General features: G+C 56.4%; 3 protein-coding genes and 1 long non-coding RNA gene across 15 annotated transcripts; 2 read left to right on the top strand and 2 right to left on the bottom strand.

The window, feature by feature from the left end:
- Positions 1-194: 194 nt before the first annotated feature.
- ARHGEF25 (Rho guanine nucleotide exchange factor 25) lies at positions 195-8,336 on the top strand. 5 transcript variants are annotated; one of them, XM_047739841.1, is made up of 16 exons: positions 195-383; positions 668-782; positions 3,046-3,260; positions 3,399-3,494; positions 3,568-3,644; positions 3,836-3,902; positions 4,097-4,200; positions 4,385-4,454; positions 4,569-4,658; positions 4,743-4,835; positions 4,977-5,027; positions 5,220-5,297; positions 5,480-5,680; positions 5,825-5,941; positions 6,240-6,355; positions 6,756-8,336. In XM_047739841.1, exons 1-16 carry the CDS (start codon positions 285-287, stop codon positions 6,871-6,873), a joined length of 1,707 nt encoding a protein of 568 aa, XP_047595797.1. In that variant the 5' UTR covers positions 195-284; the 3' UTR covers positions 6,874-8,336. The 5 variants fall into 5 exon arrangements, with proteins under 5 accessions (XP_047595797.1, XP_047595794.1, XP_047595795.1 ...); XM_047739838.1 differs by having other exon boundaries at positions 196-383; positions 6,240-6,451; XM_047739839.1 differs by having other exon boundaries at positions 196-383; positions 5,825-6,005.
- Positions 1,941-5,484, bottom strand: LOC125106166 (uncharacterized). 3 transcript variants are annotated; one of them, XR_007129250.1, is made up of 4 exons: positions 5,067-5,484; positions 3,719-3,851; positions 3,452-3,598; positions 1,941-2,209 (listed from the first exon to the last, which is right to left on the bottom strand). It is a non-coding gene; the product is annotated as an uncharacterized LOC125106166 (long non-coding RNA). The 3 variants fall into 3 exon arrangements; XR_007129252.1 differs by lacking the exon at positions 5,067-5,484 and adding an exon at positions 4,241-5,054; XR_007129251.1 differs by lacking the exon at positions 5,067-5,484 and adding an exon at positions 4,087-4,233.
- A 740-nt stretch (positions 8,337-9,076) lies between the features above and the next one.
- On the top strand, positions 9,077-16,069 carry LOC125106161 (solute carrier family 26 member 10-like). 6 transcript variants are annotated; one of them, XM_047739832.1, is made up of 18 exons: positions 9,077-9,449; positions 9,954-10,064; positions 10,656-10,813; positions 10,972-11,136; positions 11,400-11,552; positions 12,286-12,368; positions 12,508-12,655; positions 12,765-12,878; positions 13,770-13,847; positions 13,938-14,033; positions 14,403-14,509; positions 14,615-14,684; positions 14,757-14,873; positions 15,014-15,047; positions 15,182-15,210; positions 15,307-15,361; positions 15,480-15,649; positions 15,900-16,069. In XM_047739832.1, the coding sequence occupies exons 1-18, from the start codon at positions 9,107-9,109 to the stop codon at positions 15,936-15,938; spliced, it is 2,070 nt and encodes a 689-aa protein (XP_047595788.1). In that variant the 5' UTR covers positions 9,077-9,106; the 3' UTR covers positions 15,939-16,069. The 6 variants fall into 6 exon arrangements, with proteins under 6 accessions (XP_047595788.1, XP_047595787.1, XP_047595792.1 ...); XM_047739831.1 differs by having other exon boundaries at positions 15,128-15,210; positions 15,307-15,368; XM_047739835.1 differs by having other exon boundaries at positions 9,078-9,449; positions 15,128-15,210; positions 15,480-15,586.
- A 91-nt stretch (positions 16,070-16,160) lies between these two features.
- On the bottom strand, positions 16,161-22,571 carry B4GALNT1 (beta-1,4-N-acetyl-galactosaminyltransferase 1). Its single transcript, XM_047739842.1, has 11 exons — positions 22,385-22,571; positions 21,732-21,950; positions 21,032-21,196; positions 20,815-20,921; positions 20,328-20,368; positions 20,005-20,185; positions 18,926-19,024; positions 18,601-18,791; positions 17,965-18,105; positions 17,451-17,691; positions 16,161-16,838 (listed from the first exon to the last, which is right to left on the bottom strand). Exons 2-11 carry the CDS (start codon positions 21,947-21,949, stop codon positions 16,621-16,623), a joined length of 1,602 nt encoding a protein of 533 aa, XP_047595798.1. The 5' UTR covers position 21,950; positions 22,385-22,571; the 3' UTR covers positions 16,161-16,620.
- Between the last annotated feature and the right edge of the window lie 3,539 nt (positions 22,572-26,110).

Genomic DNA, 26,110 nt, shown 5'->3' with positions numbered 1-26,110 from the left:
TATCTCTGCCTCCAGAGTGCTTGGGGAGACAGCACGATTTAGTGGGCTCCTTACGCATCCACGTCTGGATCGGGATTAAGAGGGGTTTGTTTATTACTGAACTTTGGTTGTAGAGAAAGCAAAAACCCTACCCCTTTGAGAAGTTTGGCACGGGTGGGAGTGGGGGCGGAGCCGGGCAGGGGGCGGATTCGACAGCAGCAACTCCCCGGACGCGAGCAGGCCTCGAGTCCCCAAGCTTCCTTGCCCCCTCCGCCCTGAAACTTGGAGCAGGGTAGGGGTCCAGCATGAAGCCCCCGGACCGCCCCGCCCCTGGCCGCACGGACCGGATACTGGGGGTCATGGGGGGCATGCTGCGCGCATGCGCCCTCCCCGGGCAGGAGGGGGTAAGAAAGAGGGACCACGGTGAGGTTGGGAATCTTTAGGGGGCTTCAGGTGGTCTGCACCCTACAACTCAATTTACCAGCAAATAGGAATTCTGCAGGGCAGTCGCAGGAATCCATGAGTTCCAAAAGAGGGCCAAGGCCCTGGTCTGGGTGAACCCATCCCTCCAACCCAGCCTAGGCGACCCTTTCACAACAATGTGGATTTGACAGGAGGAAGAAGGAGAAGCGGGAGGTCGAGGCTGGGCGTGGAGGGCGGTTTCCTTACCACCAGTCTTTCCCCACAGCCCCCGAAGGGAAGCCCCCTAGAGCCAGGAGGGACCGAGACAGAGTCTGACTGTACCGAGGGGGACCAGAAAGGGGAGCGCGAACGTGAGGTCCTCGCCTGGGCTCCGCTGCCCGGTAAGACGCTGGGGGTGGGGTGGGGCACGGTTTGCCCTCCTGCGCAAAGTGGCGAATTCAAATAATGCTGCTCTTATTAGCATAAAGGCTTGCATCTAATCTGCATGAGACCCATTTAATTCCCAAGACCTCCACGCTTCTCGCTCTCTAGTGCTCTGTGTGTCCTCCACATCAGCCGGCCCCGAGCCCCCAGAGGCGGAGTGTCCCCGCGCCCCACCCCTGGCTCCTCGCCAGCCCGGGCTCCGGGACTTCGCCTTAATTGGTGATCAGCCTCAGCTGGAGTCCTGGGGCCTGGAGGAAAGAAGGGTCTGGCGAGAGGGCGGCACCTGGGCTGTGTTCCCCACAGAGCTCCCCATTCACGCGTCCCCAAAGGGCAGGGGGCTTGTCTACCCCTGCGCGGCTAGGGACAGTCCCAGCCCCCAGGACGTCTTCACACAGGCCCGGGCCCATCCGTCCGCACCCTTCCCCATCACAGAGGCGGAGGGGCGACCTGGGCAGATACCGCCGCGCGGCTTACCCCCGACCCCAGCGCTCCGCAATCGGGAGCGCGAGAGGCAGGAGGGAGGGGAACCCGGGGCGGGGATCCGAGGCTGGAGAGGAGAGGCGGAGGCTGTGGGGACGTGGAGTGGGAACGTGGTGGTGCCTGGGGGAGGGGGATTGGGGCTGGAGCCCGGCACAGGCTGAAGGGGGGAAACCAGAGGGAGAGGGCGGAGCTGGGCCGCAGAGGCCCCTCCCCGCGGCGGCACCGCGGCCAGGCCTGTTATTCCGCTCGCCTTTCGGCCGGGACCCGCGCAGCGCCAGTGACTCGGGGAGTCGGCCCCCGCCTTCTCCCTGCCCGGGCCTAGAACCACCCCAAACCCGAGAGGCCAGAGACGGAGCTGGAGCGGCTGCCGCATCCCGGCCCAGCTTCCCCCACCATCCCTCCCCGCCCCGCTGGACATCTGGACCCTGGGCCCCGCACCGACTGGGTTCCGGAAACCCTCCCCGCCCAGCTCGGCTGCCCGGCCTCGCGCCGCCCTCTCTGCAGAGCCCCCAGGCCTCCCCCAGACCAGACTTCCCCCTACCCCTGGACGCCCCTTCCCTGTTCCCTCCCTCCCCTCCTCCCCCAGCCTGGAGCGGGGTAGGAGGGAGGGGGGGTGTGCGCCCTGCGCCGTCCCCGCCCCGCCCCCCGTGATTCCCCCTGCATGGCCGGCCCGGGTGGGGGGTGCGGGGGGGCCCGGGCGCCATGCGGGGGGGGCACAAGGGGGGTCGCTGTGCCTGTCCCCACGTGATTCGAAAAGTGCTGGCAAAATGCGGCTGCTGCTTCGCCCGGGGGGGTCGTGGTGAGTGCGAGGTCGCAAGGGCCCAGCGTTGAGTGGGGGGCGGGCTGAGGGTTCAGGGCGTCAGACTGACCTGGCCCTCGGGATTCAGAGGCTGGAGACTTGTACCTGTGTTTTCCAGGAAAGTGACTTAGTAGATCTCCAAGATCCCTTCTGCCTCCAAATTTTTAATCATTTCAAGTTAAGGAAATTGGGGAAGGGGCAGGAAACTCTTCTCTCCATCTTGTAGTCAACTGGGTATGAGAAAAACCCATCCACAATCCCCCTGGGCCTACAACTGGATCTTCCTTAAATCCTTTTGCTGAGAATCTACTAAGGATCTGAAGAGGGCCAGAGAGAAGGAGGAATGAGGATGAGGATCTACCTGGGGCTTTATGACAAATCTCTAATCCTCTGTTCCTGACCCAGGGCAAAGATAACCCTAATGAGCTCTCCTCACTTGCCTCCCCTCCCCAGTTGGGTTTGTGCATGTGTTGGGGAGATGGGCTGCAGAAGTCTTTTCTTTTTATAGTGATTACTGCAGTTGGTGCAGGAGGGGTCTGGGGGTGGCAGATGGCCTTTTAGCTCTTCCCCCCCACCTTCTCAGGGAATGGTCTGTGCCCATTGGAAGGGGGTGGCTTGTAGGAGAGCAGATGGCCACTCCAGCTTCCCCGTCTGCCCAGATGCCTGCCCAACCATATCTGTGGCGTGCTCTGGATATGGGGGAGCATCCACATAAAACTGGAGGTTCCAGGCTTTGGGAGCCCGGGTGTTTACTGTCCTCCCTCCCAAGGGTGCCCAGGTGCAATTTTCTATCCTGGCCAAATCAAATGAGAATGACAAGAGAGTGGGCCCTGGGGGAGGGCTCAGCATTATGAAGAAGAGCCTCTGAGAGCTCCCTAGGGCCCTGAATCTAGAGCTGGAGTAATATCTATGGCCCCTTTTCTTCCCCCACTCCCCATTAGAATCCTATTCCATTGCTGGCAGTGAGGGGAGTATCTCAGCTTCAGCTGCTTCGGGTCTGGCTGCCCCCTCTGGCCCCAGCTCTGGCCTCAGCTCTGGCCCCTGTTCCCCGGGCCCCCCAGGGCCAGTCAGTGGCCTGAGAAGATGGTTGGATCATTCCAAACATTGTCTCAGTGTGGAAACTGAGGCAGACGGTGGCCAGGCTGGACCATATGAGGTGAGCAGGGGGCACCACAAAAGCATGTAGGACAATCCATGAAGGACACTGGGAGAGAGGGGCAGGTTGGGGGCCACTGGCTGCTGGGGAGACACAGCTACTGTCCATGACCTCTGACACTTGACCTCTGGCTCCCAGAACTGGATGCTGGAACCAGCTCTCACCACAGGAGAGGAGCTGCCAGAACTCACCCTGCTGACCACATTGTTGGAGGGTCCTGGAGATAAGACACAGGTATGAAGAAACGGGTCTGTATGGCTTCCCAAAAGCATCCATGTGCTGACTCTAGGATGTTCTGTCCTTCCAGCCACCTGAGGAGGAAACTCTGTCCCAAGCCCCTGAGAGTGAGGAGGAACAGAAGAAGAAGGCTCTGGAAAGGAGTATGTAAGTGTCCCCACACACTCCCTCCCCTCTGCCCTCCCCCACTATTGTGCAACTTCCAGAGAACTGTCCCTCACGTTTTAGATTTAATACTTGGAATTTCCTCTGAGGTTGGCTATGGTAATGAAGGGGCTTCTAGTCCAGGAGGGAGGTAGTGGCTAAACCAAGGATGTGCACTCCTGCTCTCTTCCCAGGTATGTCTTGAGTGAACTGGTAGAGACAGAGAAAATGTACGTGGAGGACTTGGGGCAGATTGTGGAGGTAGCTCCCTTTTCTCTCCCCAGCCCTAGCCCAGCCCTTTTCCTCTGCTCAAGGCTAATTTTAGGGGATGCCTTAGTGCTCCTCTGTCCCATCTTCCCAGTCCCCTCTACATCCTGGACTTCTTGGGGGAGGGGGTTTCCCCCGTCAAGGCTGACCCCCCACACACTCATGCTTCCACCCCAACCTTCTCATAGGGTTACATGGCCACCATGGCTGCTCAGGGGGTCCCGGAGAGTCTTCGAGGCCGTGACAGGATTGTGTTCGGGAACGTCCAGCAAATCTATGAGTGGCATCGAGAGTGAGTGGTAGATCCCCGAAAGCGAGGTGGAAGGGCATACCTCTGTTGTCTCTGTAACCTAGCCATGGGCCCGCAGTCTCCTGAGCAAAGTCTGGAGTGGCTTAATGGCCCAGCTAGGGTTGACAGCTCTCAGTTGAGTAGGGTGGGGGTATTTGACCAGCCTTTTCCTCACCAACCCCTCCAGCTATTTCCTGGAGGAGCTACAGCGGTGTTTGAAGGATCCTGATTGGCTGGCTCAGCTCTTCATCAAACACGTGAGGCTTAAGGGGGCGGCCTCGAAGGGGCGGGGCTCGGGAGTGGGTCGGGGCTCCCCAGAAGTGTTCTCTCGCCTCACCCGTCCTGCTCTCCTTAAACTCGACCCCTGTTAGGAGCGCCGGCTGCATATGTACGTGGTGTACTGTCAGAATAAGCCCAAGTCAGAGCATGTGGTGTCAGAATTTGGGGACAGCTACTTTGAGGTCAGTGGCTGAGGTACCTTGGGGGAAGGGGGACAGAATCATCAGGCTCTCCAGGCTGCGTAACCACCCTGTCCTTGTCGCCAGGAGCTCCGGCAGCAGCTAGGGCACCGCCTGCAGCTCAGCGACCTGCTCATCAAACCAGTGCAGAGGATCATGAAATACCAGCTACTGCTCAAGGTCAGGACCACTTATTCCCTGGGGGTTCTGCTGGCTGGGACAGCCTTCCCTGTCTCGTTCCTCTCCCCAGCGTTCCTAAGGCTCCCCCCAGACTTCCTGGGCACCTTCACCTGTCCTGAGCATTTCTTTTCTACATCTTAGGATTTTCTCAAATATTATAGTAGAGCTGGGATGGATACGGAAGAGCTGGAGGTGAGGACTCCCATCTCTGCTAGGACACACACCACATACCTCTTATTTTTTTGGTCTCCTGGGATACCCCAGCTCCTTGGGTGGTGTTGAGCTGTCTGGTTTTTAGGGGGAGGCTGGTTGAGAGTTGAAACATGCTCTGAAGAGGCCTCTTTCTCCACAATGACAATGCTCCTCTCTTCACCTACGACCCAGCAAGCTGTGGAGGTCATGTGCTTTGTACCCAAGCGCTGCAATGACATGATGACCCTGGGGAGACTTCGGGGCTTTGAGGTATGGGGGTAGAACAGGCAATTGGAGGCCCAATGCTCTTTGGCCCCAGTCTGAGCACTCCGGAGGTCCTCATGGGGGAACTGTCCCTCCCCTGAGACCGACCCGACGATTGTTGGGAGAATCAGGGGAAGTCCCTTTTCTCTTTTTGCTTTTTTCTCAAAATCACTACCCTTTGGTTCTAGGGCAAACTGACTGCTCAGGGGAAGCTCTTGGGCCAGGACACATTCTGGGTCACAGAGCCGGAGGCTGGGGGGCTGCTCTCCTCCCGGGGTCGAGAGCGACGTGTCTTCCTCTTCGAGCAAATTGTCATCTTCAGTGAGGCCCTGGGAGGGGGAGTCCGAGGAGGATCACAGGCTGGATACGTGTATAAGAGCAGCATCAAGGTGGGGAGGAGGCCACAAGGGAGGGGTCTGGCTGGGATGTGGTGAGGCCCCTGAGAGAATGCCTGGCTCCTGGATTTGTTGGAGGGGGTGGGAACCAGAGGCGGCCTAAAGAATCTGGAGGCTCTCTCCTACTTGCCAATCCAGGTGAGCTGCCTAGGACTGGAGGGGAACCTCCAAGGTGACCCTTGTCGCTTTGCCCTGACCTCCAGAGGGCCAGAGGGTGGGATCCAGCGCTATGTCCTGCAGACTGCAGACCCCACAGTGAGTCAGGCCTGGATCAAGCAAGTGGCTCAGATCCTGGAAAGCCAACGGGACTTTCTCAATGGTGAAGCTCTCACCCTCCCTCCCTGGCACGCTCTTTCAGCCCTTTGACCTCCCAAATCCCTCCCTGCCCAAAATTTAGTCCCTGTTCTCTTGACCCCAGCTTCTCCCCCTCTCCCCAGCAATTTACAATGGCTGACAGTTCATGGAAAGAGGGCAAAGTGGGAGGATGGTCTGGGTAGAGCCTTTAGGGAAAGAACCTGTTGTAACCCTCCTCCTGTTCCTCTCCTTTCCCCAGCATTGCAGTCACCCATTGAGTATCAGAGACGAGAGAGCCAGACCAACAGCCTGGGGCGGCCAGGAGGCCTTGGGGTGGGGAGTCCTGGGAGAATTCGGCCTGGAGACCGGGCCCAGGGCAGCACACATACACCCATCAATGGCTCTCTCCCCTCCCTGCTGCTGTTGCCCAAAGGGGAAGTGGCCAGAACCCCCCTGCCTCTGGACACACAGGTATGAGGAACGGAGTCCCCTGTTATAGGGGCAGAATGGGAAGGGCCTCTTTTATTCTGGGATCCCTAAATCCCCCTCCCCTATACTATTCCTTTCTTCTACCACATGCCTTTTTTCTGCCCTTTCCTACTTGCCTACTCTTACCTTACCCCCTCCAGTTTAACCCTGGGAGAAGCTGATGGTTTTAGATGATCTAAGATGGCTAGCGAGAGGAGGTGGCTTAGCTAGGGGCATACACTGAAAAGAAAGGAGTGAGGGTGGATTCCTAGACTTATTTCCTCCTCTGACTTGAGTCTTTCTTCAGGCCCACAGTGACATCCCCCGAGCCCCTCGTGACTCTCCTCCAGCTCCACCAATTCCAGACACCCCTCCCTGCCAAGCCAGACTTGCCAAGCTGGATGAAGATGAGCTCTAAGTGGTGAAGGCCTGGGGTGGTGCTGACCCAGCCACCCTATTTCCCGAGAACTTCAGGGCAGTCCTTCTGGCACCACCTCGGAATTCCTTCTTGATGTGCCTGGAGGGAGGAGCGAGGCTGGGAGTGGTGTTGACTTGGCGCAGGATACCTAGACTCAAAAAGACTTCGTTCTGCTTAAGGAACATGGGTTCCTTCAGCTCCCACCCCTATGCATGCGTCACAGGTCCCCCCAAAAGGAAGATATGTGGGTGGGTGGGAGGGCTGGGGCAGGGGCCAGGTAAAAATGATTGGTTTTGATTTTGATTTTTTTTTTTTCAGTTTTCTGAGATTAAAGGTTTTGTGATATCACTAAGGCTGCTGTCTTGGCAGAGGGAAGGGGAAGTGGAGTGAAGTGATGGGGAGAAATCCGCTGGGCCTGCGGATGGTCTGGTGAGAGGAGGACACAGGGTGGAAGACAAAAGGTGTCGCTGTTTTTGTCCCTCACCTGCAGGCTGTGGCATCTGGCAGTCTGGACCTGGAACTTGGGAAACCCTAGATCTGTGATATATCCTCCTCTTTCCCAGGCTGCTTTCTCTCCCATCTGGCCTCCATTCTAGACCCCACTGGAAAGCCCAGTGTAGTGTGACTTCCCACCATCATTCCCCCAACATCCAGATTCTAAAGGACTAAATGCCCAAGTACCTTTCCTTCTGAGGCCTCCATGCTCAGATGAGTGGGAAGGGAGATGTGGAGAGGATGCTGGGGTCTGTGGCCCTCTTTGGCCCTGGATCTCCTTTTTGCGGTCTGTGAGGTCACAAGGCATATCCGTAGTGAGCAGGAAGGGAGTCTTCTTCAAGTACAAACCCAAGAGTGGACAGCTCAAAGGGGTCTTCATCCCTCCCAACTTCTGGGATAGCCCCTGGGACGGAGAAAGCCAAACATGCAGAGTTCTGTATCCAGACGCCCTGTCCTGGGTCCTTGGGCATCGGTGTGTCCACCGTGTCCATTCGTCCCCTGGGCTTGGTCACGTGTACTTGGGCTTCCTCAGCAGACAATAGGCTGCTGGTGTGGGAGGGTGAGGAGGAGCTGGAGCCTCCCTGTGGGCCTGAGGTCCCTCTGGCCGACAATGGGGGGAGGGACCTCTTAAGGGGGGGGAGACAGGACGTACAGCCCAGATAAGACTTCTGGGGAACAATAGGAGGAATTGAAGAGGGGAGACCCACCCTCACTATACCCCACACCCAGGGCTTTGGGGTCAGGGACTGGGGACCAGAGGGTGATGGTGAGGGATGCCAAGTATTCTTGTAAATGGAGGAGGGGATGGGGAAAATAGCAGGATGCTGGAGCTCAGAACTTTTGTATCTCTCGAGGGACCACAGAGGTTCATGAGGTGGGTGCATGCCCCTTTTGAACTTAATTTAACCACAAATGTGTTTTTTGAGTGCCAACTTTGTAAATAGCACTTGAATGTAATAAATGGCACTTCAAGGGTTTTTTTTTTTGTTGTTGTTGTTGTTTTGTTTTGTTTTTTGGCTTTTAAGAAGCAAAATCAAAATTTGCTCTCAGTTCAGTATTTCCTCTGAGGCCCTGAACTGGGAATTTAGGCCCAGCTCCCAGCAGAGGTGTGGGTGGTAGTTCATTCCCGGGCTCTACTGTAGCTGAGTCCCATCTTAGCAGGCTTCCAAGCTGCTCTGCCAATGGAGCCCCTTCCATTTCCTTGGGATAAGCTGTATACCCCATGCAGATTTGGGTCTGGGGGAGAGGCATGTGTGTGTTTTGGGGGGCACGCTGAATTTCCTTGGGGAGAACGCAGAGGCTCTGGGAATGATGGGTCACTCTAGAGAAGCAAGCTATCTCCTCCCAGAGGGCCAACGCAGAAAGGAGCCCGCAGCAGCCGGGAGGCCAGAATCAAAAGGCTTAGGAGTGGGAAAAAGTGCGAGCTGGGTGTTCAGAACTTGCTGGTCTTTTGGCCTTTGTCTCTAGTCCTTACACCTTTCCATACACCCGCGCCACCCCCCACCCCTCCCTCGCCCCACCCCAGTAGGCTCCAGAGTGAGCGATCCCGCCGAGGACGTCTCTGGAAATGCCTAACATAGAGACGCCCTCTCCCCAAGTCTTTGCAGTCTCTGGGCCGTTGAAGGTCCCCAAGAGAGGGCGCCCTCCAGGGCGGGATTGGACCCTGCTTCAGGGAGGCGGGACTCAGGGCTAGCGGGTGGAGGGGTATTTAAGACTAGGCGGGGTTGGAGGTGGCCAAGGGCAAAATGAGTGGGCTACCGGGCGCCAGGACCTGCCCAGGCCTGGGAGAGGCCTCCGACCTTAAGTTCCCTCTGGGCGCCAAGTTTAGGGAACCTCTTACCGAAGCTCGGTTCCAGCAACTCTTCGCGGACGCAGAGCAGGAGTCGGAGCTACTCTCGGAGCCCCGCTGGTCCCGGCTGTGCAGACAGTGGAGGCGGTGGCCCGGCGCTTGCTCCCGACCGGGGGCGTGGCGCCTGCTGCTGGCGCGGCTGCCTCCGCTGCGCTGGCTGCCGCACTACCGCTGGCGGGCCTGGCTGCTCGGGGATGCCGTGGCCGGAGTGACCGTGGGCATCGTGCACGTGCCCCAGGGTGAGCGGCCCCAATACCTGCTCGTCTGGGGCCCGAGCTCTGGAGGGCGTCGGGAAGGTGCAGGGGCTGGAAACCCGGGAGCGAGAGATTGGGTAATGTGGCTGAGGGTTCGGAGACAGGATCTGAGACCAAGTACTGGGTAAGGACTGCCGAGCTGCATCAGATCCCTACCCCCAGCTCCCTTCATCTGCAATCCTTCGAGAAGTCTTTGACACGTTCCGGGTCAGGGAACTGGAGAGGCACAATACCTGCTTCCCCCACGCTCGCCACCCCCCTCACCCCGGTCTAGGCCGACACGGATCTGTGACCTTGTCCGCCCCAAGACCTCCCACCGAGGCCTGTTAACCCCTGGGTTCCCTCATGTGGCATGATTTAGCGTCTCCATGACAGCCTCTGAGAGTGTGCACTGGAAGGGTGGCATTCTGGAGGCTGGTCACCTTCCCCCAGCCACCTCCTCCCCCACACCACACACCCTGAAGATCTTTCCTTCCACTTCTTCCCTAGGCATGGCTTTTGCCCTCCTGACCTCTGTGCCTCCAGTGTTCGGACTCTACACTTCTTTCTTCCCCGTCCTCATTTACACCTTGTTGGGTACTGGGAGACATCTGTCCACTGGTGAGCGACCCGGTGACTCCTCTCCTTCTCTGTGGGGTGCCAGTGGACAGGGGTTTGAGGCTTGGGTTCCTGTGAGCTCCTTAGCTCTTATTCCCCTCTTCCCCTCCCCTGCTTCCCTTCCGCCTCTGCCGTTTCCCTGCCAGGAACCTGGGACCTAAGCAAAGTTCGCTGGGCCGTTGGGGGCGTGGGGGGTGGGGGTTGGTGCTGAGTGTGTGGAAAGAGAAAGGAGTGCCCTCGGACTTTACTTCACCCCCAGGAGATTCGGTTTAAAAGGACATCTCCGGGAGATGGAAGAGGGGAACAGAGATGCGCGGTTACCCAGAGGAGCGCGCAGTCCGCGGGGCGTCTGCTGGAGGAGAGTGATGCAGTAGGGGGCAGTATTTGCCGGCTGGCGCGCCCTCTTAGCCTCCCTCAGGGCACGTTCCGGGCTGCTGCACCCGCTCTCGGCCCCATGGCCTTCACCTGCGCAGCAGCCTTCCAGGAGAGCGGGATCTGACCGCAGCAGCCTGGCCGGGGGTGCGGAGCCTGAGCGGTCGCCGCGCCCCAGGCGGCAGGGCTGGTGATCTCTGCGTTTGAATTCCCCGGCCCTAGGAACTTTCGCGGTACTCAGCCTCATGACGGGCTCGGCCGTGGAGCGGCTGGTGCCGGAACCCCTCGGGGGTAACCTGAGTGGAATCGAGAGGGAAGAGTTGGACGCTCAGCGGGTTGGGGCGGCTGCAGCCTTGGCCTTCGGGAGCGGGGCGCTGATGGTGAGGGAGGATCCTGCGAGATCCACGCTGGGGTCCCTGGGGAACTGGGCCAGGAGAGGGGGGCAGGACGCGTGTCCCGCGCGGGCGTAGGCGGGAGAGATGCGCACCAGCGGGTCCGCTCCTCCTCCGGTAGTGATTGCACATCTCCTCCCCTGCAGCTGGGCATGTTCGCGCTGCAGCTCGGCGTCCTGTCCACCTTTTTGTCGGAGCCTGTGGTCAAAGCGCTGACCAGCGGGGCCGCGCTGCACGTGCTCGTGTCCCAACTGCCCAGCCTTTTAGGGTTGCCCCTCCCGCGCCAGATTGGCTGCTTCGCTCTCTTCAAGGTGGGGGTGGAGAACAGCGGAGAAGCGGCTTCTGGCGGTCTTGGGAAGAGGGAAACCCGGAAAGGAAGGAAGGAAGGACAGCGAGTGGAGGGATAGAGGGTGACGGGGGCGGAGGGAAGGAGGTTAGAACCACTGGCTGAATGAGGGTCGCTGCGGCGGTGGAAGCTCCGATGGGAGCCGGGAGGCCTTGCTTCGGCCGGGTGGGTCTGAGCTGGGGACAGTCGACCCGGCACCCGGCCCTCGCTCACCGCCCCTGCCCGCAGACGTTGGCCGCTGTGCTGACCGCGCTGCCCCGGAGCAGTCCGGCAGAACTGACCATCTCGGCACTCAGCCTGGCGCTGCTCGTGCCCGTCAAAGAATTGAACGTGAGATTCCGGGACAAGCTACCCACCCCGATCCCAGGGGAAATCGTCATGGTGAGGATGGCTCCCGGGTCGGGGGTGCCCCCTGCACCACACAGCCCTTTGCCCGTCGGGGAGGAGCTGGCCGCTGCCGCCCCCTCGTGGAATGCAACGAGTTTACAGAGGAGAACTCTGCGCATCCGTGTCCCTTTCCAGGCCTCTTCCCAGAACATTTTGACCCTCTGGAATCCCCCACCCACTTCTCGCACGGAGCCTCTCCTGGACCTCTTACAAAGCCTTCTTCCTGCTTACAGCGCTCCCTTGCGGTGTCGCTCGCCACGGCACTGTCCACTCACATCTCTCCCCTCACCCCGTCCTTCGTCCTTCGCTGTTCACTGTTCACAGTTTCTCTCCCTTCCCACGCCCACCTACATTTCTCTCTCTCCCCCGACTAAATAAGTGTTCTGCCTCTCCACTCATACGCCATCTATGCCGAGATATATCCCAGCTCTCCTACCTAGAATGGCTCGGTACACTTCTTGATGTCTACCATCCCTCATGGGAGTCCCTCTTCTTCCATCTCTTTCTATAACATCGCATATACATCATTCCTCTCTCCCATCCCCACCGTCCTGCACTCTAAATGGGCAGCCAGGCACCCAACCCAAACACATCCCAGAGCCCCCAGGGGCTGGGCCTCCGAAAACAACTACCAGTTGCCTTAGAATCCTTTTTCTCCGTGAAGCTCTTTCTCGTCTCTGCCAGGAAGCCCATCTCCTGTCATGCCCTAATTTGCTCTCTTTCCCAGGTGCTTCTGGCCTCTGTGCTCTGCTTCACCTCTTCCCTGGACACAAGATACAACGTCCAGATAGTGGGGCTGCTGCCTGGAGGGTAAGGGAATCAAGAACCTGCTCTTCTCCCATTTCTCCCACCCAGCACTTCCTCTTGACCCATCCCACCTGTTTTCTCTGTCTTCCCCATATCCTTCTTAGGACCAACCCATCCTCACCTTGGATCCCTCTCTCTCCAGATTCCCCCAGCCTCACCTCCCTAACCTGACTGAGCTGCCCAGGATTCTGGTTGACTCACTGCCCATCGCGCTGGTTGCTTTTGCTGTGTCCGCCTCCCTGGCCTCCATCTATGCAGACAAGTATAGCTACACTATTGACTCCAACCAGGTGTGACTCCGACTGAGGACCCCAATTCATTCACAAGAAAACCCCGTAATCTGATGCGCCCTCCCCATGCCCTTGTCTCTCTCCTCTTCATCTCACTGCATCCCTCCAGGAGCTCTTGGCCCATGGTGTCTCCAACCTCATCTCCTCCCTCTTCTCCTGCTTTCCCAACTCCGCCACATTGGCAACCACCAGCCTACTAGTGGATGCTGGTGGGAACACACAGGTAAGAGCATGTCTTGGATGAGGAGAAGGGTGGGTAGGTATCCAGGGGGATGTGCGGTGGTGAAGAAACAGGTGGAGGATGGGTGGATCCCCAGAGGGCCGCCATATAGAGGAGGTTAGGAGTCTGTGCGGGAGGGGGTGGGAATTTCTAGGTGGGAGATGGAGAGAAGATAACTAAGCTTCATTAAGACCTTTGTAGACACAGGCACCTGTGTGGCTCAGTGGGTTATGCCTTCAGCTCAGGTCATGATTCCGGGGTCCTGGGATGGAGCCCTGCATCGGGCTCTCTGCTCAGAGGAGAGCCTGCTTCCCCCTGCCTCTCTGCCTACTTGTGATCTTTCTGTGTCAAATAAATAAATAAAAATCTTTAACAACAACAAAAAAAGACCTTTGTAGACTCTAAGCACTCAAAAAGTTTACAGTGCCCACATGTAGCTCAAAATAAAAACAAAACTGAACTGTAAAATAAATTTGAGAGACAAACTTCTGATTTCCACACCCCCACCATGGGACATATCACAAATGAAAGTCTCCCCCTAATAATTCTGGTTTCCTACTTTGCTGGTCCCCTAAGAATGTGGTGAGCCTGCTTTTAGGGTCATCCAACAGTGGCTTTTAAGATGGTCATGGGCTACAAAAATAGGGAAATTGAACTACATCTAGGTAGAGACTGGCAAATGAGAGGCATTTAATTGGGAGAGGGGGAAAAGTAGGTGTGAGATGCAGAGTAGCAAGAAGAGAGTGGAAGACTGAGGAATATCTTCATGGACAGGGATTCGGAAGGAGGGAGAGTTCCAGGGAAGGCAAGGTAGAGTGGGCAGGGTGGCCAGCTCTCTCACAGTGGGGGATGAGATCCCTTTGCTTCTGGGCTTCCATTCCTCCTCCTTTCTAGCTGGCAGGCCTCTTCTCCTGCATAGTTGTCCTCTCGGTGCTGCTGTGGCTGGGGCCCTTCTTCTATTACCTGCCCAAGGTAAGGAACAGAAGAGCTATTGGGGGTGGCCGGGAGGGGTGGCTATATTCTAGGACACTGAGGCAGTCAGCTTGCCTTCTCTGCCCCAAGGCTGTCCTGGCCTGTATCAACATCTCCAGCATGCGCCAGATGTTCTTCCAGATGCAGGAACTGCCACAGCTATGGCGCATCAGCCGCATGGACTTTGTGAGAAGTGGCAACATTATCCCAGATTGCCCCCTCCCATTTCCCAGCATCCCCAGCCTCTGCCCTGGATTGAAGCTAATTGTCCTGGTCCTACATTCTGTAGTACCCCCACCACGCCCCACTCCAACATGCCTACCTCCTAATCCCATTACCCAGACACAGGGTGGAGGGTGGAGGTTGGACCCCTTCAGGGTCATTATATTTGGTGCATATCGCCTGCTGAGTCAATCCTGTCCCTTCCTCCTGTCATTCTTGCTACCTTCTCCTGGGCCATCCCTTCCTATCGTTTGCCTTGGCAGGCACCTCGCCCCTGGACCTCTTTCCCTAGCAGTGACGGCCTGGCCTTTCACTCCCAACCCTGTCCTGCAGGCTGTATGGGTGGTCACATGGGTGGCCGTAGTGATCCTGAGTGTGGACCTAGGCCTGGCCATAGGCGTGGTCTTCTCCATGATGACTGTGATCTGCCGTACCCAGAGGTGAGAGTGGAGATGAGCCGGGAAGCACAGTGGGGAGACAACAGGTGCCTGGGGTGACTCTCCAGTCAGGCCAGGCTGGGGATCTGACCCCAGCTTCCCACCCAGGGTGCAGTGCCTGGCACTTGGACTTGCTGAGGGGACGGAGCTCTACAGGCCACTCAGAGAGAGCCACAAGGTGCGTGGGCTATGGACAATGAGGGAAGGGAAGACCAGACACGGGTGTTTTTCTGACCCTCTGCCTTCTTAGCTCCTCAAGGTCCCAGGGCTCTGCATCCTGAGCTACCCAGCACCCCTCTACTTTGGGACCCGTGGGCAGTTTCGCCGCACCCTGGAGTGGCACCTGGGGCTTGGAGAAGGAGGCAAGGTGAGAGACCTGGTCAGAGGGGAGGGTGGCTTCTCCGGGAGAGGGAAGCAGGTGGGTCTTCTGAAGGAGATCACTGTGCTTATGGGGCGTGCGTTCGTGCTGGTGTCTTGGAGGTGGTAACTGCCCTTCTCTACTCACAGGAGGCTCCAAAGACAGATGGCCCACCCAATGCAGGTGAGATGGGATGACAAGGAGGGAGACTGGGCACGCACCCTGTGGGGGCATCTGGCCACTCCTGCCTTCTCCCGTCCTAGTTGCTGAGCCCGTCAGGGTGGTGGTCTTAGACTGCAGTGGTCTCACCTTTGCAGATGCTGCTGGAGCCAGAGAAGTGGTACAGGTGAGGGATGGGGCAGGTAGGTCGAGGAGAAAGTCCCCTTAGCATCCCGTGCATACCCTCTGACGTAGGATTTGACCCCCCTCTCCTTCTCCGCAGCTGGCCGGCCGATGCCGAGATGCTGGGATCCACCTTCTCCTGGCTCAGTGTAATGGTGAGAGGTGTGGAGGCTGGAGGGACCTGGAGACTGGGGAATGACCAGACACGTGGGGGAGGGAAAAGGACATGGTGTGGATTTAAGACCTACAAGCCTGGCCTGCCTCTCGACACAGCCTCAGTGCTGGGGACACTGACCCAGGCAGGACTCCTGAACAGAGTGACCCCAGAACAGCTGTTCGTCAGTGTCCAGGATGCAGCTGCTCATGCCCTGGAGAGACTGGTGAGGGGGCAGGAGCAACAGGAGGGAAACCCGGGAGGTGCCGGGCTCTATAGCAGATCACATGTGAGTCCCTGGCTGAGAATCTATGCAGAGGGTTCTGGGAAGAGGCCTGAGAAAGAGACTAGGGGAGGGAGAGTGGGGGATGAAATGAGTCAATTTAAGGCTAAGCCAGGGAGACTGGGCCCAGCTCTGCGTGAAGAACTAAGGAGCTAAGGTTTCAAAGTGGGGTGGTGTGCCCTCAGAGGACTGCCAAATGCTGAGGGAGGGAGGAGGGCACTGAAACTATTCCTAACATGTCCTCTCTCTTTTCCAGGAGACTACGGGTCCGAAGACTTGCACAGTGTGGGTCTGACCCAGTCATCCGGAGTGTGGAGGGCCCCAACAATACGTGTGTGAGGAGTACCCTTACTTCTTATAATTAATAAAACAAGGCTGAGCACCTCTGGGGTTCATGAAGTGAACCTCTGGGTGTCCACACACTGACCCCTGGTGCCCCTTTCTCCATGCTCACAGCATTGCAGACACAACTAAAAATGACCTTCACTTGTGTGTTCACCAGCGCCCCCCTTCCAGAAGTCTCCAGTTCTCTCCATGGGGGGTGGGGCTGGAGCCTGTGCACAGAATCCTGGATCCAGAGATGGGGGAGAGGGGCACAGCCCTGGGAATACACACAGGGGACTTCCCCACCCCCTCAGTCCCAAGGAGATGAGAGGAGAGTATTTCCACTTTAGGTTCTTAGAGTCCCCATGGGCTCTTTGGCACTTGAAAAGTGACCCCCCCCACTTCCTGCCCCATGACAAGGGGGTGGGGGGAGGACTTGGCACTGGCTGTGGGACAGTTATGGCTCCATCATGTCCCTGGGCACTCGCAGAAAGGAGGAGAGCCACCAGGACAAGCCCCTGCTTGGGATCAGTTTCTGAAGGGGATCAGGGAGAGTCAGTGGAGCGGTCACTGGGTGCTGGGGTTTGCTAGAAATTCCTGGCAGGGACAAGGAGGCAGGCCCAGCTTGACAGTTTGTAGGCCCCGAGTGGCCCTCATTCCGAGGTCATGCACTGCAGCCGGTGTTTGAAGAAGAGTAGGCGGTGTTTGGCCACCTGACTTTCATCCAGTGATCCTGGGTAGCGGTAGCGGGCATAAGTCTCTGTCCCCACATCCCTTGATGTCCAAGGTAGCTTCAACTTAGATGCATGATCCACAACGACGTCTGAGCAGGAGCCCACTCGAAGGGAACCAAGCCCATCCAGGAAGAATTCTGGGGAGGGGGAGGTTTGGAGGGAAGGGGAGTACACAGTGAAGGGTCTGAAGGGTGCAGAAGGCCAACCCTTAAGGGAGAACTAAGATTTGGGGTATGGAGGGTGCATAGGCAAGGACCCCGTTTCTGAGGGCCTTGGGCTAGTAATTAATTCTTCAGGGTCTCAGTTTCACTCTTCTGTAAAATAGAGTCAACATACTTACCTTGTGCTTGGATAACATATCCCAACCATCCACCCCCCCAACACCTAAAGTTTCAACAGATGCTGAATGGGCTGCTCCAGAAGTGTGGTCTGAACCAGGGGGAGCGGCTGGGAGTGGAGGAAAGGTGGCGGTGAGAGCGGTGGGGAAGTCAAAGGTAGACCCAGGGGCAGTGCTGGGTCTGGAGGTTCAAATGGTGTGAGGGCCAGGAGGGTGGGAGCTCTGTGTCTTGCCAGGGCTCATATCTTGGAATGTCTTCGCAGAACTGCCCCAAGAGCCCCGGGTGCCATCCGTGGGTTTCACGGGGGAGGGGGTGGGGTGGGCGTAGGAGTCGCCAGCGCTCTTGGATCCTCACCCAGCGCCCCGCGGGTCCCTAATGGGCCGGGCCAGGCCGGGAGGGGGCGCCACTCACCCAGATGAGCCACGCGGCTGAGGCGCGGGTCGAAACCGACCTCGCGCACCTTGTCGGTGCGCGCCAGGAAGAAGTTGACCACGCCGTCGGTGACCACGCAGCCTGGAAAGCCGACGAGCTCGTGGTGGAAGCCGCGCCTTTGCCGGAGGCAGTTCCCGCGGCCTGGCGCGCCAGGCTCCACGCTCAGCAGCTGCCGGTAGGTGGTGGCGAAGCCGGAGATCTCGCGCACCGCGCCGCCGACCTGCGGGAAGTGGGAGGATAGCTCCAGGAGGGACCGGGACTGCCGTGGCTGGGGGTGGGGGGACCACATCTGTGCTCCCTCTCCCCCGATCGGTTCCCCTGCCCCGTCCTCCTCCGCTCCTCTCCTACAGGACCCGGGGGTCTCCCAGGCTCCGCCGCGTCGTCCTCTGTCAGTCCTAGGACCGTCCGCGCTCGGCCGGGGCTCCCCCGCCGCTGCCTCAGCCTGCTGGAGGCCCTCCTTCTCCCACCCCGCATCCTGCAGGCCCTCCCCTACCAGGTCCAGCGGCGTCCGCTCCAGCACGTCCACAAGCCTCTCCAGCCGCGTCCGCGCGGTGAACACGAAGTCGTCGTCTACCCACAGGACGTACTTGGTGGTTACCTGGGATACCGCCAGGTTCCGGCCTGCGAACCAGCCCTGGGGGGAGGGTATATATGGTCAGTGAGGCTGGAGAGAGAGGACATAACCCCTCTCCCACCTTCCCTTCTCTTTCCTGACGCCTCTCTAAACAGTAGTGCCTGGGTAAAAAAGGCCCGAATGGCTCGGGCCTGGGTAAAAAAGGCAGTTTCCCACGGCCAGGGGTTCTGAGTCAGTGTTCTGGGAGAAGGTGTTAGAGCGCATCTAACCGTGCACCCCATTCATTCGTTCATTCACCATTCATTCATTCATCACCTATTTACTGAGCGCTCCCCAAGTGCTCAGCACATTCTAAGAACGCAGGATGAACAACATAGGCATGATTCCTGTCCCACGGAGCTTACGTTCCAGGAACTGCCATGCTTAACAAGCACCCCAGTAATTCTGGGATTACAGGTAGGTAGTCCTGAGAATCACTACTCCGGAGACTTCAGACCGAGGGCGCGCCTCTCTCCGCGCGTTCTGGCGCGCGGTTCAGCCTTGCTGGCTGCGCACCTTGCCAAAAGGCATGAGATAGTGCTCGATGTGGGGACCGCTAATGCTCTCTGGCTTGTCGCTGTCATCGGCAATGACCACGGTGACCGTTGGGTAGAAGCGACGGATGCTGGCGATGAGTGCCCGTAGCCGATTGTAACGCAGGAAGGTCTTAGTAGCAATGGTCACCAGGGCGCTGATGTTGTACTGGGCTGAGGAGGAGAAGGGTTAGGTGCAGAGGAAGGAGTGTGGGAAGGAGCAGGAAGACATCTTCTCCCGAGGCTTCCCTCCTCCACCTTCTCCCCACTAGACCTCGATTTTAGGTCGCGGCAGGCACCGGCCTCACCTCCCTGGGGTAGAGACCCAGATGGGTACAGCCGAGGGTTGGGGGGGTGTCTTATGCGGATGGTAAAGGCAGCCTCGTGTCCCTCCGTGGAGAACCGGACTGGGAAGAAAGGACACAAGCCGTGGTGTTTAAGGCTGGGATAACATTCCTTTTTCAGTAGATCAGTATTTAAATGCGTACTCTTTCTGGGCCCTGATGGACAAGAATGTAAGATTTTTACCGCCATGGCACTAACATTCTAATGGGTGGGAAATTAATTTAAAAAAGAGATTTAATGAAAAGCGCACGTTTATTGAGCATTTACTATGTGGCAGGTACTTTTTCAGTTACCTTAAATATAGGAACTCATTTACTCTTCACAAGTCCTATTAAGTAGATTTCTACTACAGAAAAAGACAGAGAAATTAAATAACTTGTCTTCATTTACAGAACTCTTAAGCAACAAAACTGAGTTAGGAGCCTAGTCAGTCTGGTTCCAGGTTAAGTAAATGAAATTTAGAGACTGGTAAGCCTTGAAGAGAAAAAACAAGTAATGTGATAGTGAAGAGGAACCAGTTGAGTTGAGATCCAAATGACAAGAAGGAGCCAGCCGTACAAAAATCTAGGGGAAGAGCATTCTAGGCAGAGGGAACAGCAAATGCAAAAGCCCCAGAATGGGAGCAGGTTTGGTGTACCAAGCCTTGGAGAGAAGCAGGAGGTCTGTGTTGTGCCTTTTTTTGCTAGAGAAATGGGAGCTCTGGGAGATAAAGCCCCTTGCCCTCCTGGAAGTGGTGGATTGGGAATAGAGCTTGAGTCTTCTGGCTCCTGGGGCAGGTCACTTCCTGGGGCCCCCACGGTTGGCTTGAAGGGGGGGGACACCCAAAGCTCGGGTTTCCCTTTGGCCTGCTCTGGCCCCAGATGAACAAAGGCCCCTTCTCTCCCTCCCTGGTCCTGCTAGCCTAGCTGAAATGCCCATTGTGTGACTGGGCAGCTCTGGCCGTTGCCCTAGTGTCTCCCACACCCTCTGCCATTTGCCTGCTCCAGCCTTTCTGGGCTCTCTGTTCACCCAGCCAGCCACTGCCTCAGCCCAGGCCTCACACCTGTGTCTGCTGTGTTTGCCTGGTAGCTTCGGCTGCTGTAAGTGACCAGTTGAAGCTGCCGGTTGAGTTGGTCTAGCCCAGGGCTGGTGAGTGTGAGATCTGGCTGCCCCTCTCCTGTGAGAGTCACTCCAGTCACTTCCCCTGCCACGTCCCAGGTGCCCAAGGAGGCCGTCAGGTTCACCTGGGAGAGGGGGATGGAGAGTACATGATTAGGCTTCACACCCACCTCTTGCCTCCCTGGTGGCTTCATCCCTCCTTTGGCAGCGGGGTCTCCCTCCAGCATCCTCTGCCTGCCTGGCCTTCCCAGCCTCATTTCCTCTTACCTGGTAAAGCTCCTGACCAGAAGCTGCCTGCAGGCTCAGCCCTAGGAGGAAGGAGAGGGAGTCAGAATCACACCCAGCCTTGAATTCTTCTGCACTTTCTCTCTCTTCACCACCGCAGGGACCTTCTCACCCATCCCTCTTTGCTGAGGCTACGGCAGGGCACATGTTAGGAGGCAGCGTAGAGTAACTGATTTTTTTACTCCTTCCCATCAAAGCAATGGCTCTTTATGGCCTGCCCCACCTACCCACTAATCTTTGGTCAGTCAGCAAAGAACAGATTCTTTCCCCGAAACCTCTCCAGTTACAGCCTTCTGCAATTCCTGACAACGTAGAGTCCCTTCTGTCCTCACCTCCCATCTCATGAGCCCACTTCTGACCTCAAGTTCCCCACTTCCCATTCCAATCTTGCTTCACTCTTCCTCACCCAACCTTGAGCTCTGACACCCCCACAGTGCCTTAGGTCATCCCTGAGGCTCATTCTCCCCACCTGGCACCAAGATGCTCCGGAGGGGCTGGACTTCCACACCCTGCAGGGGGTACTGAAGAGGGGAGTTGGCAGGGGCTATGAGCAGCCGGTCAGCAGCGGACTGGCTCCTGGCAGCAGAGGACAGAGAAGGAATCAGGGGCAGAGGAGCACTCCTTCCAGTCACACCCTCCCTCCAGACCTCCCACTGCAAAGACACACCCTCATTTCAAGATAGTACCTTGAAAGGAAGGCCTGGAACTCTTGCTCCCTGGAGGCAGAGGCAGCCCTCAGCTCCTCGGGGTCAAAGGCTTTGGTGAGGTCGATGGCTCGGACCTGCCTCTGGAAGGGGAGGTAAAAGCTCCTTCCACTGGACTCACAACTACAATTGTTCCCAGAGAGCAGCCTGGAGGGGGGACGAAGGTCATCAGAGCCCAGCCATCCAACTCCATTCACCCCACGAAACATTTACACAGTGCCCCACACCTGGGCCTTTCAACCCTGCCCATCCAATGTTTGTCCCCTTAAACGTTGCTTTTCAGATAGTCTCCAGGGGGAGAGACCACCATGACTTGTCACCTAAATCTGGATTTTACAGAGCCGTAGAATAGGGTCAATTGCTAGAATTTCAGAGTTGTCTACCCACCATTTAGGACCCCACATGGACTCCCCTTTCAAGTGGAATCATCAGGACATTGGTAAGTCTTCTAGGGCCCTCCTATGCCTGCACATCCTCCCCTCCCCAATCACCATGACAAGGTTCAGGGAGGATAGATTCCTCCTCCCGGCCAGCCCAAGACTCAGAAGCTCCCCCTGCCTCACCCCCACTCCCCAACTAGTCAGGAGAACCCAGAGATCGGAGCTCAGCAGTGCAGGAAACAAAAGCTCCCCACGCCACCCCCAGCGAGTGCCGCTCTGCCGCCACCACCCGTGGCACTCACCCCACCACTTGCTCCTTGATCCTGACTGGGATGTGTGCATAGCGGGGCTCGGGCGTCAGGTCTGGCAGTTCTGGTCTGGGGGGGCCCTGCAGGGGCGCCCATAGCGCAAGAGGTGCCCCGAGGCCCGGCGCGTCCCGGGTGCTCGCATACAGGAGCCCCAGCGAGGCGCAGGCGAGTAGCAGGACCAGCACACAGAGGGCCCGGCGGCCCAGCCGCATCCTGGTGGGCGGTAGGAGTGGGAGGGTGAGAAAGGTGGCGGGGGGGGGGGGGGGCGGGGCGTGGGCTGGGACCCTCGAGGCAGGCGGTTCTGGAGGCTCCTGCCAGCAGCTCCCCTCTGCCCCCCCACCCCCGGGACGCTCTCTACATCTCGGCGCGCTAGGATTTGCACAGCGAATCGTTCCCCCGGCCCTCCTCCCTCCACTCCCCCGGCCTCGGGTCTCCCGGCCTCCTTTCTTCTCGCCTTCTCCCGCATCTCGGTTTCCTCTCACGCCCGAGGCCCGGCATGTTGATGCGAGAGACCGCTGGATGCGGGGCTTTCCTCGGGGCCGCGAATAAGTAGGAGTGCATCGCTTTCTTAGGGCAGCGGACTCCCCCATTCCCGCCCCACCCCGACCCCAGGCCGCGTGTCCCCCACCCCGCGGTCCGAGCATCACCTGGGCCCCGGTGGGCTGCACAGGGCGGCTCCACACCTTGCCTGTCATGAAAAATGCAGAATCACGCCCGCGCTGTTGCGTGCCCCGGGCGGAGGTGACCGCGCGAGTGGCCTCGGGAAGCTGTGCTGGGGACCGGGGGGACCCGCGAGCGCGCCGCCTCCCGCCTCCAGCTCGGGCCCCTCATCCCGCCCGGGCACTGACCTGTCTAACGCTCTAAGGCCGCCACAAGATTTCCGTCCGGGCTGCTCCAGGCTCTCAGCCCCGGCCTGGGGGTCTTCATGGGGCTGGAGGCGGCCTGATCGGGGAGCCCGGCGTGAGCCTGTGCCGTGGGGATCCTCCTGCCTCCCGGGCTCGCCCAACCCCTCCCGCCTTCGGACGCTTGGGGCTTTGTAGACCGCGGCGCGGGGTGGTTCTGGGCGTTTCCTGCGGGGGGGTGGGGGTGGGGGTTGGAGAACGGAGTTGAGAAACGGTGCATCCCAGCCCCAGAAACGAAGCCTGGGCTCCCCGGCACCCTGTCCCACTTGCCGGGAAGGGAGGGTCAGGCCGCCGCCCGGTTGTTCAGATCGCGGCGCCGCGCGGCTCGGCTCCCGGGCTCGGTGCGGCGGAGGCTCCAGCTCCGCGCGGGGAATGCGAGCGCCCGGGCGCCTTCTGGTGGGCGCAGAGGACATTGCGGGGGCGCCTCGAGAAGGTCCTTCTCCCGACCCTCCCAGCCCTTCTCGGGCAAACCCGGCATCTCAAGGGCCTGCCCCAGTCCCATTCTATTTCCTAGTCGTGTGGAGCCTCCCTGTCATCCAGGCGGTACACGAGGATAGGGAATAAGGGCTTTGGGAGGCTATGGGGCGAGGGCTCCTTATAACCCCATTCCAAGGAAGGTTTGCGTGGCTAGAGTGGGATAAAAGAAACCAGACTAGATCCTGGAAAATAAGATTTTGCCTGGCTAACAAAGACAGGTTGACACCCTCCCTCCCATCCTCTCCTCCACCGCGGCACCCCTACCCCAATCATCCAAAAAACACTCGAGAAGTAATCCAAAGGCCTGCTTCCCCTAACTGCTCCTTTTGCAGATGCTGGAGGAAGTGGCTAGGTTGGCTGTAATTCTGCATGCAAGCCTTTGACCCATAGACTCCCTTCCCTACAGCAGGATTCAGGACACTACCCAAAGTCCTGTGGTTTCATGGTTCTAATGGAAGATGTGTCAAAATCTAAGAGTGAAAATAAGATACAATAAGAAATGTAGAACATAACAAAAATGCGGGGCGAGAGGAGGATGGGTTGTTGAATGAATGAATTGTATACAAAGAACTGACAAATCAGATGAGAGGCAAACAGGATTCTCACTCTCTTTACACCAAAATAAATTCCAGATCTATCAAATATTTTAATATTAAAAACAAAACCAGAAAAATAGTAAAGGAAATCATGGAGTTTTTGTTTGTTTATTTCGTTTTGTTTTGCTTTTGTTTTGTTTTGTTTTGTTTTGTTTGTTTTTACAATCTTGGAGTGGGAGAAGAGATCTCTAAGCAAGATAAAAAGGGAATAGTAATAAACTTGCCTATATAAAAACCATGAGTGAAGGAATTTCTATAAACAAAGTTAAGAGATAAATGACAAACTGAAAAGAATCTTTCCAACATGTAAGACAGATAAAGGTTTATTTTCCTCAAGAGCTCTAAAACATTAATAAGAAAAAATGATCAACTACCCCCAAATGGACAAAAATCATGATTAGGCAGTTGACAGAAAAGTGAAAATGGCTTTTAAATATATGCAAATATATTTGAACTTGTTCATAATAAATGGAATGCAAATTAGAACAACAGTTAAATTTTTCATTTTTATTTTTTAATTTCTCTAAGATTCTATTTATTTATTTGAAAGAGAGAGAGAGAGAGAGAACACGAGCAGGGGAGGGGCAAAGGGAGAGGGAGAAGCAGACTCTCTGCTGAGCAGGGAGCCCCATACTGGGCTGGGTCCCAGGACCCTGGGATCATGACATGAGCCAAAGGCAGATGCTTCACTGACTGAACCCACCCAGGTGCCCCAACAGTGAAAATTTTTAAACAAAATTATTGCAATATTATCGACTATATTCCCTATGTGTACTTTTTATCCCTGTGAGTTATTTATAACTGGATGTTTATAGCTCTTAATCCTTTTCACCTATCTCACCTATCCCCCACCCCCTGAAGTGTTCTTTGATTACTAAGTTAGTGAAGGTCAAGGTGTTTGCTAAGAACACATTGGATAGTCAAGTATGTGGAGAAACAGCCTCTGCATGCATTGTTGTGAGTGTAAATTGATAAAACTTAGGAGACTGGTTGGCAAATCTCTTAACATTTAAAATGTTAATCACTTAAATTGTGAATATTAATCATTTAAAAATTTAAAGATATGTCTCCGTCAGACAATGGGGCACTGGGTTAAACTATACCTACTGACACTGGATGATTTCCAAAAGTTGCTAAGCAGAAGAAAGCAAATTCAGAGTAGCATATACAATGGGCTCCCATGTGTGGGTTTTAGCTTCTGGGCCTAGCCAAAGCCTGGCTATGAGGGGCGGCTATACCAGAAACCTGAAAAGGTGGGAATGGCTTTGGAACTGGGTCTTGGTGGAAGCAGGAGGGAATCCGAGGAGTGTCAGTGAAGATCAAGAAATATTGAGGAGCTTGTTAGAAGCCGGCTGGCCTTTAGGATGTTGCAGTTGCCGGGAAGTGGGGAAAGTAAGAACTGAAGAAAAGGAGGTCTTGTTCCATTTGGCAATCTTGGTACCTGCTGTGGGGTGGGAGGTAAAAACTTCACCAAGTGAACTGAGGATCTCGCTGAGACAATTTCTAAGCAGAATGTGGAAAGTGCCATCTGGTTTCTTCTAGCTGCTTCAAGTAAAAATGAAAAGCAAGAGATAAGCTAAAGGAAGGAATGTTGCACAGAAGGGAGCTGGGAGTTGCTGAGTTTGATGATGCCTAGCCTCTCCAAGGACCAATGATACTAAAAGCCAAAAATGGCTTCCAGGCAAAGGTCATATTGAGGGAACCCTCAAGAAAACAGGATCTGAAAATGGTGCCAAGGATGTGAATACGAATCCTTTGTTAAGAAAGATCTTAGCCAGTGCCTCAGTGAGTGATTCAGTCTGATGGTAGGACTCCTAAGAAAGCATTGTCTGTCAGCAGTCTGTGCAGAGCGCAGAGTAGATAAGCATATCAATAGTATTTGTGGGGTGCCTGGGTGGCTCAGTGGGTTAAGCCGCTGCCTTCGGCTCAGGTCATGATCTCAGGGTCCTGGGATCAGTCCCGCATCGGGCTCTCTGCTCAGCAGGAAGCCTGCTTCCCTCTCTCTCTCTCTGCCTGCTTCTCTGTCTACTTGTGATCTCTCTCTGTCAAATAAATAAATAAAATCTTTAAAAAAAATAAAAATAAAAAAAATAGTATTTGTGGCTATGGCTTTCCTTTAACTGATGGTTAACCTCAGTAAGATTCATAGAAGACCCATAAAGATTTTAAGAAAATTATTTGCAGAATTTTATTGGTGTTATGCTAATTCTTTTATCATTCTGATAGAACACATGTTTGCTGTTTCAGGGCCCCAAATTTGTGATAATGTATTACATCACAGTCAATAACTAATACAGAATATTGTACAGCACTGACAGTGAATGGTCTACACTGTATACAATAACTCATAATGTTGAAAGAAAAAGCCAAACACAGATTTCATTCTGTATGATACTAC

Source organism: Lutra lutra, chromosome 8, assembly GCF_902655055.1.
Source record: "Lutra lutra chromosome 8, mLutLut1.2, whole genome shotgun sequence".
Taxonomy (NCBI): Eukaryota; Metazoa; Chordata; class Mammalia; order Carnivora; family Mustelidae; genus Lutra; species Lutra lutra.
The sequence above is the reverse complement of the archived record's forward strand: the minus strand, read 5'-3'. Positions and strand labels throughout refer to the sequence as shown.

Excerpts from the sequence above, each read along its gene's own strand:
- LOC125106161 (XM_047739829.1), top strand. The coding sequence starts at position 9,107 with ATGAGTGGGCTACCGGGCGCCAGGACCTGCCCAGGCCTGGGAGAGGCC. Across the intron at positions 10,065-10,655 it reads TGGGAGACATCTGTCCACTG|GAACTTTCGCGGTACTCAGC; the intron begins GTGAGCGACCCG and ends CCCCGGCCCTAG. Across the intron at positions 10,814-10,971 it reads TCGGGAGCGGGGCGCTGATG|CTGGGCATGTTCGCGCTGCA; the intron begins GTGAGGGAGGAT and ends CCTCCCCTGCAG.
- B4GALNT1 (XM_047739842.1), bottom strand. The coding sequence starts at position 21,949 with ATGCGGCTGGGCCGCCGGGCCCTCTGTGTGCTGGTCCTGCTACTCGCC. Across the intron at positions 20,922-21,031 it reads TTCCAGGCCTTCCTTTCAAG|GAGCCAGTCCGCTGCTGACC; the intron begins GTACTATCTTGA and ends CTCTGCTGCCAG. Across the intron at positions 20,186-20,327 it reads CTGGTCAGGAGCTTTACCAG|GTGAACCTGACGGCCTCCTT; the intron begins GTAAGAGGAAAT and ends CCCCTCTCCCAG.
- ARHGEF25 (XM_047739837.1), top strand. The coding sequence starts at position 285 with ATGAAGCCCCCGGACCGCCCCGCCCCTGGCCGCACGGACCGGATACTG. Across the intron at positions 783-3,045 it reads CGCCTGGGCTCCGCTGCCCG|AATCCTATTCCATTGCTGGC; the intron begins GTAAGACGCTGG and ends ACTCCCCATTAG. Across the intron at positions 3,645-3,835 it reads AAGGCTCTGGAAAGGAGTAT|GTATGTCTTGAGTGAACTGG; the intron begins GTAAGTGTCCCC and ends CTCTCTTCCCAG.